Consider the following 13,958-nt stretch of genomic DNA (forward strand, 5'->3'; position numbering starts at 1 on the left):
GAAGTGGTTAGGTAATGAGATTGGATGAAAATTTGTGCAGCGAGTCATATCCCTGCCTTCCTTAGGAAAGGTTGAAATATTTTCTCCAGGTGTGTCTCCGGGAAGATAGTGCTCCTATCTGACAACATTGTAGACTTGTAGTAAGGGGTCAGTCAAACAGCTGCAAAAGTTTTGTAGAAAGGATTTCCCCTTTAAGGCATCTTTAGGAGCCCTAATAAAGAGAGGAATATGTGGAAAATAAAAACATGCATAAAGGTTATCCTCATCATAATTTTGACTTTCAGAAGTGCCTGAAAGGGCTAGATTGGCCTGAGAAGGCTCTGAAACTGGCTCACTGGTACTGGGAGGTAATTGTACACTTCATTACCAAAAGTATTGGGGCATATGAATTTTAATGCCATCCCAGTCCAATAAGTGTATGATTGGTTTGCGCAAAATGTATAGCGTCTACAAACTATGGTATATATGTTCGGCATTTTTTTTTTTTTTACTAGTAATGCCGATTTTATAGCGGGACTGCGACATTGCAGGGGACACCTGACACATTCTTTGGGAACCAGTGACATTATTACAGGGATCAGTGCTAAATATATGGACTTTTACTGTACTAATGACACTGGCAGGGAAGGGGCTAACATCAGGGATGATCAAAGGGTTAAGTGTGTCCCTAGGTGATGCTTGCTAGCTGTGTAGAGGATGGCCTGACTGGATAAAGACAGAGATTGATGTTCCTGCTTATCAGGAACACAAGCTCTCTATCTTTATGCCTGTCAGAACGGCAATCTGCCCTGTTTTACATAGGCAGATCACCAATCTGCCTCTCTGTGGAGCGATCGTGGGTGACCGGCGAACATTGGGTCTGCCTGACCTGCTGATTGACTCCCCCTCTGTCCAATCACACCCACTGTCTATTGCACGAAATGACGTACAGGTACGTTGTTTCGCGCAATAGAGCCGCCCTTATCCAGTGTATCTGCAGTAGGTGGTCTTTAATGTATAAAAAATATACATTTTGTTCAATAAATATTCATAGGGAACTGTAAAACAGTTATTTGAGATTTATAATTTTTGAGGTGCTCTTCTGAAACTTTTGGTTTTTTTAGTCATATGACTGGCACAGCTTCAATCAGGTATTATAACAACTGCATTAATTTTGCATAAAAAACATTGGATCTATTGAGCTTCTTGGAAACAAGAAACTCCACAAAGTTTGATTTCAAGATACTTTATTGTTTTGTTTTTTGTTTGAAATATTGTATTGTATTGTTTTATGGAAGGTGTTGCATTTTCATATGCGTTTGAGCCGTAAGAGAGTTAAAGAAAAAGTTCACTTTTTTTTTTTTTTTCCCCTAAATTCCTGCTCCCCTGTGTATCAAGATAATATTAAAGGGGTTGTAAACCCTTGTGTTTTTTCATCTTAATGCACACCAGCTCTGCCCTGTGTCTTGTGTCCTGATTGTATAGATTGATAGCAGCGCAGTTATTGGCTCCCACTGCTGTCAATCAAATCCAATGATGCAGGCTCCGGGGGGTGGGGCTGAGTCCTGCTTTCTGTGTCAATAGATAATAATGGCACTGAAAGCGCAACTAGTAATTTTAGGTGTATAAAGATGACCATACATTATACGATCTGATTGTACAAACATCCATGAGGACAGTGAAGTAATTGCAATCAATGATTGATTGCCTTTCATTTCAAAAACATGCAGCTGGGAGTGGGTAGGTAGGTCGTAGGGTGGATGATACAGGGTCAGCTGGTCAACTCCTTCCTGTATCATGACCAATAGTCAGACCAGGAAGTAAGGCAAAATTAATGGATACATTTGGAAACATGGATGAGGACAAGTGAAGTTAGTGTCTGTAGATTTAATGGAAAGCTTTGATATTTTTGCATTAATGCTATATTGGTACATAGGGGAGCTGGAATAAAAAAATAAATATAATAAATAAAAATGAAAAAAAAAAGTGAGCAAAGGTGAACTTATCCTTAAAGCGTTGTACCTTTTGTGTGTTTAACCACTTCCCATCCAGGCCAATTCTGGCACTTCGCTCCTACATGTAAAAATCATAATTTTTTTCTAGAAAATTACGCAGAACCCCCAAGCATTAGATATGTTTTTTTAGCAGAGACCCTAGGGAATACAATGGCAGTCGTTACACATGTATGTCACACGGTATATGCGCAGCAATTTTTGAAAGAAGTGTTTTGGGGAGAAAAAAAAACAGTATAATAAATTAAAAAGAAAATAAAGTTAGCCCAATTTTTTCGTATAATGTTAGATGAGTAAATAGATACCCAACATGTCACGCTTTAAAATTGCGCACACTTGTGGAATGGCACCAAACTTTGGTACTTAAAAATCTCCATAGGAATCTCCATACGCGACACTTACATTTTTTTTTTTTTTTTTTACAGATTACCTGTTTAGAGTTACAGAGGATGTCTAGGGCTAGAATTTTTGCTTTCGCTGTAACATATGTTTACATATGTGGGCACTACTTACATATGCGTTCGCTTCTGTGCACGCGGGGAGATGACGGGACCATCTGGTCACCAGAAATCTCTATGCTCAACTTCCAGCGGCACCAGAGGGCCCTCCCGCCGCCTGTAAGAATGATCAAGCTGCTGAACTGCCGCTATGATTGTTCTTACGGTTCACAGAATCTCTGGTTGAAATAGATATCTGGCAGTTGCCTTAGCTGCACGCATCATTCAGATGTACCCAAAGTCCAGGAAGTCATATGACGGCCTATGGACGAGAAGTGGTTAGGCTGCATTCACACCTGAGCGTAGCGTTTTCAAGTGTTTTTTGCAGCGTTTTTTACCGCGATTTGTGGTGTTTTTTACCGCGATTTGCCGTGAATTTGATCAGGGCAAAAGGTCACCAATGTTAAAAGAAGAAAAACGCCCAAATCAGCCCGATTCGCGTGACAAAAAAGGGTCCGGAACTTGTTTGAGCTTCAGGCGTAGGGCTTCAGGCGACTTGGAGTGGAGATGTGAACCATCTCCATTGAGAATGGATTTTTTCCCCTCCAGCGTTTTGTAGCTTCAGGCGTCAAGCTACAAAACGCTCAGGTGTGAATGGGGTCTTAAACTGTTTTGAGTTACATTTGAGAGTGTGGGTGGGTACTAGCAGCTGGAGGGTCTAACCGAATATATTTTAGTTCATAGCAGCTCCCAGGTTTTTTTACATTACAGCAGCAGTCAGGGCTGGCTAAACTTTAGCCCCTTACACACTATCAGATTGTCTGCTGAGTTTTTCCTTCAGGTTTACCAAAACCATGTAGTAGAAGGGCCTGCCTGATTGCATACACATTGAAACTCCTAAGGTTTGACCTCATATTATATGGTTTTGGTAAATCTGAAGGAAAAACTCAGCAGACAATCTGATTTGACGTACTTTTTTTCCCACAAATAGAGCTTTCTTTTGGTGGTATTTGATCACCCCTGCGTTTTTTATTTTTTGCGCTATAAACAAAAATAGAGCGACAATTTTGAAAAAAACACATTATTTTTTACTTTTAGTTATAATAAATATCCCCCAAAAATATATAAAAAAAACATTTTTTTCCCCTCCGTTTAGGTCGATTCGTATTCTTCTACATATTTTTGGTAAAAAAAAATCACAATGAGGGATTATTGATTGGTTTGCGCAAAAGTTAATGCGTTTACAAAATAGGGGATAGTAATATATATACATAATATAATGGCGGCGATCAGCGACTTTTATTGTGACTGCGACATTATGGCGGACACATCGGACAATTTTGACAAATTTTTGGGACCATTGTCATTTATACAGCAATCACTGCTATACAAATGCAGTGATTCCTGTGTAAATGACACTGGCAGTGAAGGGGTTAACCAGTGGGTGGCAGTGTAGGGGTTAAGTGTTCCTAGGGGTGTGTTACTAACTGTTGGGGGCTGGGCTTTCTTTTAGTGAACACTGATCTCTGATCCAATCACATGGAGCAGAGATCAGCGTCACTTGTTGCTAGACAGAACGGGGAGATGCTGTTTACAATGGCATCTCCCAGTTCAGCCGCCCGTGAGACGATCGCGGGTATGCCCCCGGCGATTGAGTCTGTGGGACCCGCGACCGGACTCACGGGGGTACCGACCAGCACGCGAGCGCGCTGACTGTGGCGCAATGGCAGGGCGGCATTTAAGATTGGACATACCTGTACACCAATATGCCTGCCCGTGCCATTCTGCCGACGTACATTGGCATGCGCTGGCCGGGAAGTGGTTAACACACTCTCTTGCATTAAGCTAAAAAACCTACCACTGTCTGTTACATTTTTTTTTAATGTAAAAACAAGCGAGTACATACCCACAAGAGCCGCGGTATTAAACTGTAGTACACAACCCAGGAAACAGAGCGGTGATCCAAAAGATAGAACACACAGGGTCCTCACATGAATCAAACTACTGCTGAGGCATTTTGAGGTTACAGGCCATCTTCTACAGAGCACTTCAGATACAAATTTTTATGAAAATAAAAATAAATACATAAAATGTAGTAGTATAATATTAATCATCCTACAGTACTTATAACCATCTTGTTTTTATCCAATAGAATGTAGCAGACATTAAGAAGTTAAAATCTGTGGGGATATGCACCATAAAAGGTATTCAGATGACCACCAAAAAGGCCTTGTGTAACATAAAAGGTCTGTCTGAGGCTAAAGTGGAGAAGATCAAAGAAGCTGCAAACAAGTTAATAGTGAGTTGCAAACTGATAGCAATTTCTAAATTATTTGTTTTGAGTAGTGATTTTGCAAAATTAACATGGTTTTAATTCTACTTAAAAACAATACAGAAGGCCCATATAGTTTTTTTAACAGCTATTCACCATGGGAACATGTTACATTTTCCACTCATAGTAACATGTTTCAGCTTCTGCACAAACTGACCCAAGGTAGTTTAAGATACACGGGGTAATTTTCAAAATATTATTTAACCCTTTGGCTTCTAGAGAGGTTTTTGTGTTTTTGGGACCCAGGTATGAAATTAATTTTGGACCTGAACATAAAACCCCCCAAACGTTATATATTTTCTGAAAGCAGAGACCCCAGATCAAATAGATACCTAAAATTTCAAGCTTTACACATGAAACCCCTAGATTAGATACCATATATTATTCATAAGCTCTAAGAAGCCCCTACAGGTCTTCCATTTATTTAATTGTGAAATTATTGCTCTTACTCCAGTGTATGCAGCAATATGCATCCTGCATCTGAGAAGTTGCAGTCTTCTGCCATTACCCTCAAACTGCCTTTACAACCAGAGACTATTTTCATCCACGGTGTGTATGTGTAGAACTGTGGGCCCACTGTGCCCTTACACATTGTACAACATGGGGAAATGCCAGTTCCCAGTTTTTCTTGTCTAGGCAAGGAAGTGGGCTGTGCATAACAGTTAAGCCTCACCTGCTGGAGATGGAGCTCAGGGAAGCCAAACCACTCAGCAGCTAGTCACAACTATACTATATAACCAGCAGGTGCTACCGAATTGCCAGCTGATTGCTTAAAGTGGTTGTAAACCCTTACAAACTACTTTGACCTACAGGTAAGCCTAGATTAAGGCTTACCTGTAGGTCCAAGCAATATCTCCTAAACCTATATGGTTTAGGAGATATTTGCCCGAAAACGGGCACCGCTGTCTACGGCGCATGCGCCGTAGACAGCGGCGCGCAGGCGCACTGAGCGCGGCAGTTCCAAGAATGGAGCTGCCGCATTTGTCGACTCCCGTGCGCATGTGCGGGAGTGACGTCATCACGGCTTCGCCGAATGACAGCGGCGGAGCTGCGAGACGCCACCAGCAAGATGGATGCGGTGGACTACAGGGGACAGCGGCGACTTCGCTGGCTCCTGTGTCAGGTAAGTGACACATAATGGGCTACTATGCGATGCATAGTAGTCCATTATGCTTTACCTTTGCAGGGAAAAAAAGAGGAAGTAAACTCATCAGGGTTTACTTCCTCTTTAATAGCTGTCATCTGGAGAGGTGAGAATGTTTCACCAGATTCTCTCTCCCTGCCCCCCTACCTGTGCCTGATCTCCTCCACATCACAAGCACTATGCTGCTATGTTAATCTTTGCAGCTCTAGTGCTTGTTATGTGGAGAAGATCAGGTGTCGGGGGAGAGGATCATTTAAAAACATTCCTTCCTCTCCAGATGATCGTTGTCAGGTAACCAGCTTCGCTTCAGTAGCGCCCTCTGATTACATTGTAGAGATGCTGCTGGAATCTCTCTACTGAACACTGAACTCTGAATCCTTTCATACTGATCTATGCATTGCTTCCTAATGATGTCTGAACTCTGTGTCATTTCCTACTTATCTCTGGACTCTGTATAACTTTTTACTGAGCTCTGTCACTTTCTACTGATCTGAACTCTGCCTCACTTCCTACTGAACCCTGAGTTCTGCGTCACTTCCTACTGATCTCTGAACTCTGTGTCACATCCTACTGTTCTCTAAATTCTCCATAACTTCCCACTGATCTCTGAACTTTGTGTCACTTACTATTGATCTCTGTTTCCCTGTTGGCCACAGCCAATATTCAGCCAAACACACCCATTTATTTTTTTCTGCGGCTCGCTGTGTGTGCCACACTTTCTTTCTTGTACATCACGGGACACAAAACCACATAAATTACTGTATGGGTTATATAGGCACCTTTAGGTAATGGACACTGGTACACCCTAGACAGGAAGTTTAGCTCTGTATATATAACCCCTCTCTTACTGGGAGTACCTCCAGTTTTTTCGCCAGTGACTTAGGTGTTGGTCACGAGTAAAGATGTGCTGCGCTGGGCTCCACGGAAAAATCTTGCTGGAGCAAGCCATGCAACCGGATCCATTCAAAATTTTCAGGCCGAATTGAATGGTACCCGGGCCTTGTGTCGGAAGAAACGAGGTTCTGACTGAAGGTTTTGTAATGGAGCCCACCTTGAGTAGTGAAGATCCCACATAGGATGTGGGAAGGGTTTTTTTTCCATTTGAATGTCCTCCCACTTGGACAGCTTCTTTCCAGCAGGCAGAGGGAGCGCGGGTCAGTTGGCGGCATGCTGCACCACTCCGGCTGCTGACGCCATTACAGCGGTTCTCCATACAGCAGCTCTCCTCCTCTCCTCCACCCCAGCCCCCCCCCCCCCCCCCCTCCACGTGTGATCCGGTCAGATAGGAGCTCCGCTCATACCGGAAAACAGTCTCTTTTTTTCAAAAAGATGATTGGGGGGGGGGGGGGCAGGTTGGAGGAAGGGAGGGCGGGGCCTCCTAGCATCCACAACGCGGGCTGTGTAAAGCTTTAAGGTGCACTTTTTGCAGGTGCATACAACTGAAGGAGCGGCACAGAGCAGACGGATGGCATGTGAGTGTGGGTGACAGACATTCCCAGGGCACGTTTACTTAGGATCAGACCGCGCCTTGATAGCAGCGGCAGTTACTGGACTGTTTTGCTCAGCAGTGGGTGCATTTTCTGGTAGTACCTCTGCATTTGTGCTTTGAGGAAAGATTAATGGCTTTAATTGCATCTTCACAGAGAAGAAAAGGCATTAGGTCCACTTCTACCACCCAGGACAGGACGTTCAAACAGAGGAACAGTGGGAGAGGGAAGATGATGCTCCCTCAGGGGACCGTGAAGGGACTGATTATTTCTCTTCCGAGAAATCGAGTGGAGATGGACCTTCTTCAGCTTCACAGGCTGAACAATTGCCTGTGCAATCTGTTACTGAAATGGTCCGCTCTACATTTAAGTTACCCGTAACTGAGTCGGTTGAAAAGCCCACTTCTTGTTTGGGTTCACTGAAGCCTCCTCAAGCTTTTCGTGCTTTTCCTGTCCATTCATTGCTGGAAAAGCTTATAAATTCTGAGTGCGATCACCCAGATGAGCATTTTCTCCCTTCTAAAATGTTTTCAATACTTTATCCTATGAAGGAAAATTTTACAAAAATGTGGGGTATACCAGCAATTGACGCTGCTATATCCTCTGTAAATAAACGTTTGACTTGTCCTGTTGACAACGCTCAAATGCTTAGGGATCTAACCGATAAAAAGTTGGAATTCCTGTTAAAAAATATTTTTTCTTTGGCAGTTTCAATAGTTCAATCTGCAATGGTGGCAATTGGAGTGTGTAACACCTTGAGAGACCACTTGAAACAGGTGCTCAAGGTTTCCCTGAACAACAGGCCCAGGATTTAGCCGAGCTGCCAGGGGCTTTGTGTTTTGCAATTGACGCAATCAGAGATTCTATCCTTCAGGCCTCTCGCCTTGCGCTTGAGTTGGTGCATATGCATAGAATCTTTTGGTTGAAAAAAGCACCATGCAAAAAGCTCTTGGCTGGGTTTCCTTTTCACGGTGAAAGGCTGGTTGGGGATGATTTGGACAATTATATCCAAAAGATATCAAGTGGGAAAAGTACCCTTTTGCCAGTTAAGAAAAGGAGCAAACGTCCCTCCACCGTCGGGTTCAAGAGGTAAACCTCAGAGTCAACCCCAGGGACAAAAGAAGTGCTGGAGGAGGAAACCTACAAGACAGAACGCTAAAGCCTCTTTATGAAGGGGCGCCCCAACTCGCTCGAGTGGGATGGAAGATTGCTACAGTTCTTAAGGGTCTAGCAGGAGGATTTTCAAGACCGATGGGTGGTCGCTACAATAGCTCTAGGTTACAAACTAGAGTTCTGAGAATGCCTGTCTCCTTGTTTCCTCAGGTCAAATGTTCCCAAAGATCCAGAGAAAAAGAAGCCTCTCCTTCAAGCTTTAGACCAGCTTTTGTCACAGAAAGTGATCATGGTGGTCTCCATGGAAGAACAGGGTTGGGGTTTTAATCAAACCTTTTCACGGTGCCAAAACCAAATGGAGATGTCTGACCCATTCTAGATCTCCAAAAATCTAAACCAGCTCCTGAAAAATTTATCTTTTCGCATGCAATCATTCCAGTCAGTAGTCTCCATCCACCAAGGAGGAGAACTTCTGGCATCAATCAACATCAAGGATGCATACCTGCATGCACATATTTTCCCCGCTCATCAGAAATATCTGCGTTTTGAAGTGGAAAAGCGTAATTTTCCGTTTGTAGCTCTGCCTTTTGGTCTAGCTACTGCACCTCGGATGTTTACAAAGGTCCTAGTCCGTCCTCTGGCCAGATTAGAGCCCAAAGTATATACGAAAAAGTATGTACGATTATAGCTTCCCTAGACGACCTGCTTGGTCACCACAGTCAACTACCTGGAAAACCTAGGCTGTGTCCTCAACCTAAAGAAATCTTCTTTAAAGCCAGTAAGAAGTCTAGAGTACTTAGGTCTGGTTATATATACAACCTATAAGAGGGTGTTTTTTTTATTTTTATTGGAAAAAGCCAACTTTATTTTGGATAAAGCACATTTTACAAAGTGATTGTTTACAAATGGAAATAAAAATACTTTTCACAAAACATTCTATGTGTGTTTCAGTGTACATACATTTTAAGGCATAGGTTTGTGTATATGTGACAATTATATGCATAAGAGACTTTCTGTATCTCAGTACCAAAAGATTCCTGGCTATGGTTTTCAAGTTTTGCACCTTCATAAAACATTAGCTCCCTACTATTGTTAAGGCCAGCCTAAATCTAAGGTTTGGGAAGTTTCATACACGTTTCCTCCTGCCATCTACCCCAGACTTTTGACTACTTATGGGCACATCCTCTATGGGCATATACAAATTTTTTAAATGGTAGTGCATCATTGACGTCCTCCTTCCATTGGCATATCGTAGGAGGCAAGGCCTGCATTCATACCTTTGCTCTTACCTTGCGTGCTATGAACAAAGGTTCATGTAAAAATGTAGTTTGGTATTTGTCAATTTCTACACCTGGTAGTAGTCCTAACAGGCACAATTTAGGGTCTAGGACTGCAGGGGATCCCATTTTGTCATGTAAAAATTGGACAATCTGTATCCAATATGCTTGAACAATTGGGCAACTCCATATTAGATGAAAGAAAATGCCCAGGGCTGCGTGACACAAGTGACATTTTGGATCATATGTACTTAGGAACTTTGCCTTTTTTACCAGAGTCAGGTAAGCTTTATGTATGATATATAGTTGTGTCAGTCTGTCCGATAGCTTGGAGGATGCTGTTTTAGTTCCTCCCAGTATTTCATCCCAGTCTTTGTCTTCTACTTGGCCTGCATCCTGCTCCCAATCTACTTTTGCCTTCTGTGCATTGGTTAGCGACCTCTGCCTATTGAGAGCATAGTACTGGTTCGATATGAGTTTAGAGCGGCCCTCTCCCATAATTATACTTAGTAGAGAATCTGTCAGAAGAGGGTGTTTTTAGCCCAGGCAAAGATCAGCGCCATAAAGGAGCTGGTTCAAGTGGTCAGGGCAAAGAAGGGTCCTTCTGTTCGCCTTTGCATGAGGTTTTTGGGAAAGATGGTGGCTTCATTCGAAGTGGTTCCCTATCCTCAGTTTCATTTGAGACTGATGCAAAAAAAGTTTCCTGTCTGCCTGTAACAATTAGGTCCCAGCGCTAGATTTTCTGATGCGTTTGTCGCCAATAGTGCGCCAGAGCCTCAGTTGGTGGTTGATACCCGAGAATCTGCAGAAGGGGAAATCCTTGTTACCAGTTACCTGGAAGGTGGTAACAGATGCCAGGCTTTGGGGTTGGGGAGCAGTCCTGGAAGAGACTGTCCAAGGGAAATGGTCCAGAACTGAAAGAACCTTGTCCATCAACATTCAACAGGCCTTTTGAGCTGATACAACGTATCCCCTTGGTCCTTTTGACAAGGAAGCTAGTTTTTCTGGTAGCCATATCTTCCACAAGAAGGGTATCAGAATTGGCTACTCTTTCTTGTCAAGAGCCATATTTAATTATTCCTAAGGATAAAGTAGTATTGTGTCCTCATCCTAGCTTTCTGCCAAAGATGGTTTCAGGTTTTCATCTAAACCAGGATATTGTTCTACCTTCATTTTCTCCAGAACTCTGTTCTAAGGAAGAAACTTGTCAGGTCACCTTGAGGCGAGGTGACAGGTGCACACCATAGGGATCAGGAGTGCACCGCAAGGTTGTGGACCCTACGGCTGACTGCTGCAGACGGGGGACAGATACAGATCCCACAGACACAGACTTGACGGAGACATAAAAGAGCGCTAGCCGCTGAGAAGACACGACCCGGTTCCTCGAAGATATTCCGAAAAAGTTTCAAGAAATCAGACAGGCTAGAAACCACTGGATCATTCAGTTCCCACAGAGGGGCGGCCCAAGCTAACGCCTCGCTGGACAGGAGGGATATAATATATGCGACTTTTGCCCGATCGGACAGGAAGTTTTGGGGCAGAAGTTCAAAATGAATAGTGCACTGGCTAAGGAACCCCCTGCAAGCCTTGGAGTCCCCAGAGAAACGGACCGGAGCTGGTAGTTGTAATGAATGTGTGGCTGCGACTGATGCAATAGGTGCAGCGGCAGATAGCAGTTGAGGCCTGAACCTGTTCAACACGGGATGCCAAATCCTAAAGGAATCGCATCACCTGGGTCTGATGCGATCCTTGGGTCTCAAGTCGCCGAACTAAGCTCTGCAATGGATCATCTGCAGGAAGCGGCACGTCAGCTGGGTCCATGGCTGATCAAACTGTCAGGTCACCTTGAGGCGAGGTGACAGGTGCACACCGTAGGGATCAGGAGTGCACCGCAAGGTTGTGGACCCTACGGCTGACTGCTGCAGACAGGGGACAGATCTGGGGTTAGAGCGTAAGATTCCCTGGGGTGCGGAGTCTAAGAGCCAGCAGGTGTTCACCAGCGCCTCTAGTGGTGAGGGTGAACTTGGCTGCAACTGGCTCCAGGTCGCGACCCCCAGGGTCCCCCAGCTCACACCCACAGTAGGCAACAGGAGGATAGGGATGGTGAGGGACAAAGCCAAGGTCGGGGCCACAAGCAGACAAGAATAGTCGGGTACACGCCAAAAGGTCAGGATCACAGGCAAATGGGGATAGTCAAGACACGCCAAAGTCGGTAACAGAAAACAGAAGCAGAGCACACGGCAGGAAACAGGAAGCTAACACACAAAGGAATACACAATGGTTGATCAGCACTGATGGCCTGCAGTGCACAGGTTAATATAGGGCTCCCTGATAGGGCCTGGGGTGGAGCCAAGCTTAGAGGAGAGGTTATAAAAACCACCAGGTGGAAGTGGCTGACCTCTTAGTCTGAAGACATGAGGGAAGGTAAGCAAACACAGGAAGATCACTGCATAACCATGACAGTACCCTCCCTCTTACGAGGCCTCCCCCTCCCCCGCCTGGGTCCAGGCTTAAAGGGAAACTCCAGATGGAACCTCCTTAACAGACAGGGAGCAAAGACCTCAGATGCAGTGATCCAAGACCTCTCCTCAGGACCCAACCCTTTCCAAAGTACGTGGTACTGAAGAATGCCTTTACGGAGCCGGGAATCCAAAACTTGACTAACCTCGTATTTTAGATTATCCTCAGAGACCGAAACAGAGGTAGGGAGAGGACGAGAGGACTTGAGGACTAAAGGCTTTTTAGGAATGGGTAAGGGCATGAGAAGATCAGGAGTCTGAGCAGGGTCCCCCACACCCTTAAAGATGAGCTAGGCATCCATAACAGGACCACCAGACTGGGCAGAGGTCAGTGGATCCCTGAGGTCAGGTTGGTTAGAAAGTGACATGTCACAAGAGTCAAGCTGGATAGCTGCTACACAAACAGAATGCAGAGAACCCTGAGAAAAAGATTGAAAACCCCTCCTGGCCGAATGAGGTATTCTATCCAAAAGATGAATTGAGCCTCTTAAACGGGTTTGAACGGACATAGTAGCAGTAGGGTGAGGCCAGGTCACCGAAGGTGCTGAACAAGAAGCCGGAGTCTAAGAGCCAGCAGGTGTTCACCAGCGCCTCTAGTGGTGAGGATGGACTTGGCTGCAACTGGCTCCAGGTCACGACCCCCAGGGTCCCCCAGCTCACACCCACAGTAGGCAACAGGAGGATAGGGATGGTGAGGGACAAAGCCAAGGTCGGGGCCACAAGCAGACAAGAATAGTCGGGTTACACGCCAAAAGGTCAGGATCACAGGCAAACGGGGATAGTCAAGACACGCCAAAGTCGGTAACGGAAAACAGAAGCAGAGCACACGGCAGGAAACGGGAAGCTAACACACAAAGGAATACACAATGGTTGATCAGCACTGATGGCCTGCAGTGCACAGGTTAATATAGGGCTCCCTGATAGGGCCTGGGGTGGAGCCATGCTTAGAGGAGAGGTTATAAAAACCACCAGGTGGAAGTGGCTGACCTCTTAGTCTGAAGACATGAGGGAAGGTAAGCAAACATAGGAAGATCACTGCATAACCATGACAAAACGTCACTACATTTTCTGGATGTAGTGAGAGCAGTAAAAATCTATTCCGGAGGCGACTGCTCAGATTTGGAAAATTGATGTTTTGTTTGTGTTACCTGAAGGTCCTAGAAAAGGACAGGCATTGTCTAAATCTGCTATTGCTAAGTGGATTCGGCATAATTATTCAAGCTTATGGTTTGAAGAGGAAAGTGCCACCTTTTCAAATCAAAGCGCACTCCACCAGGGCTGTTAGTCCTTCGTGGGCAGTGCATCACCAAGCCTCCATGGCTCAAATCTGCAAGGCTGCAACTTGGTCTTCAGTCCATACATTCAGCAGATTCTACCAGGTGGATGTAAGAAGGCATGAGGATATTGCCTTTGGGCGCAGTGTGATGCAGGCAGCAGTAAAGGTCCTCAGGTCTGATTGCACCCTACTTTTGTTTTTGTCTCCCTTCCATCAAATAGCATTGCTCTGGGACATCCCATACAGTAATGACTGTGGCTCTGTTTCCCATGATGTACAATAAAGAAAATAGGATTTTTAGAACAGCTTACTTGTAAAATCCTTTTCTTGAAGTACATCATGGGGCATAGAGTTCCCTCCCCTCTTCTAATACACGTATATT

General features: G+C 44.6%; 1 protein-coding gene across 2 annotated transcripts in view; it reads left to right on the forward strand.

The window, feature by feature from the left end:
• The window catches only part of DMC1 (DNA meiotic recombinase 1), a 791,183-nt gene that overhangs the window by 253,099 nt on the left and 524,126 nt on the right, over positions 1–13,958 (forward strand). For both annotated transcript variants that reach the window (XM_077450999.1, XM_077450998.1), the window contains exon 4: positions 4,581–4,727. In XM_077450999.1, coding sequence (XP_077307125.1) covers positions 4,581–4,727 — 147 coding nt within the window. The remainder of the gene's footprint in view (positions 1–4,580; positions 4,728–13,958) is intronic.

The sequence above is a fragment of the Lithobates pipiens genome, unplaced genomic scaffold, assembly GCF_037356315.1.
Source record: "Lithobates pipiens isolate NorthernLeopardFrog02 unplaced genomic scaffold, aLitPip1_a1.2 Scaffold_23, whole genome shotgun sequence".
NCBI lineage: Eukaryota > Metazoa > Chordata > Amphibia > Anura > Ranidae > Lithobates > Lithobates pipiens.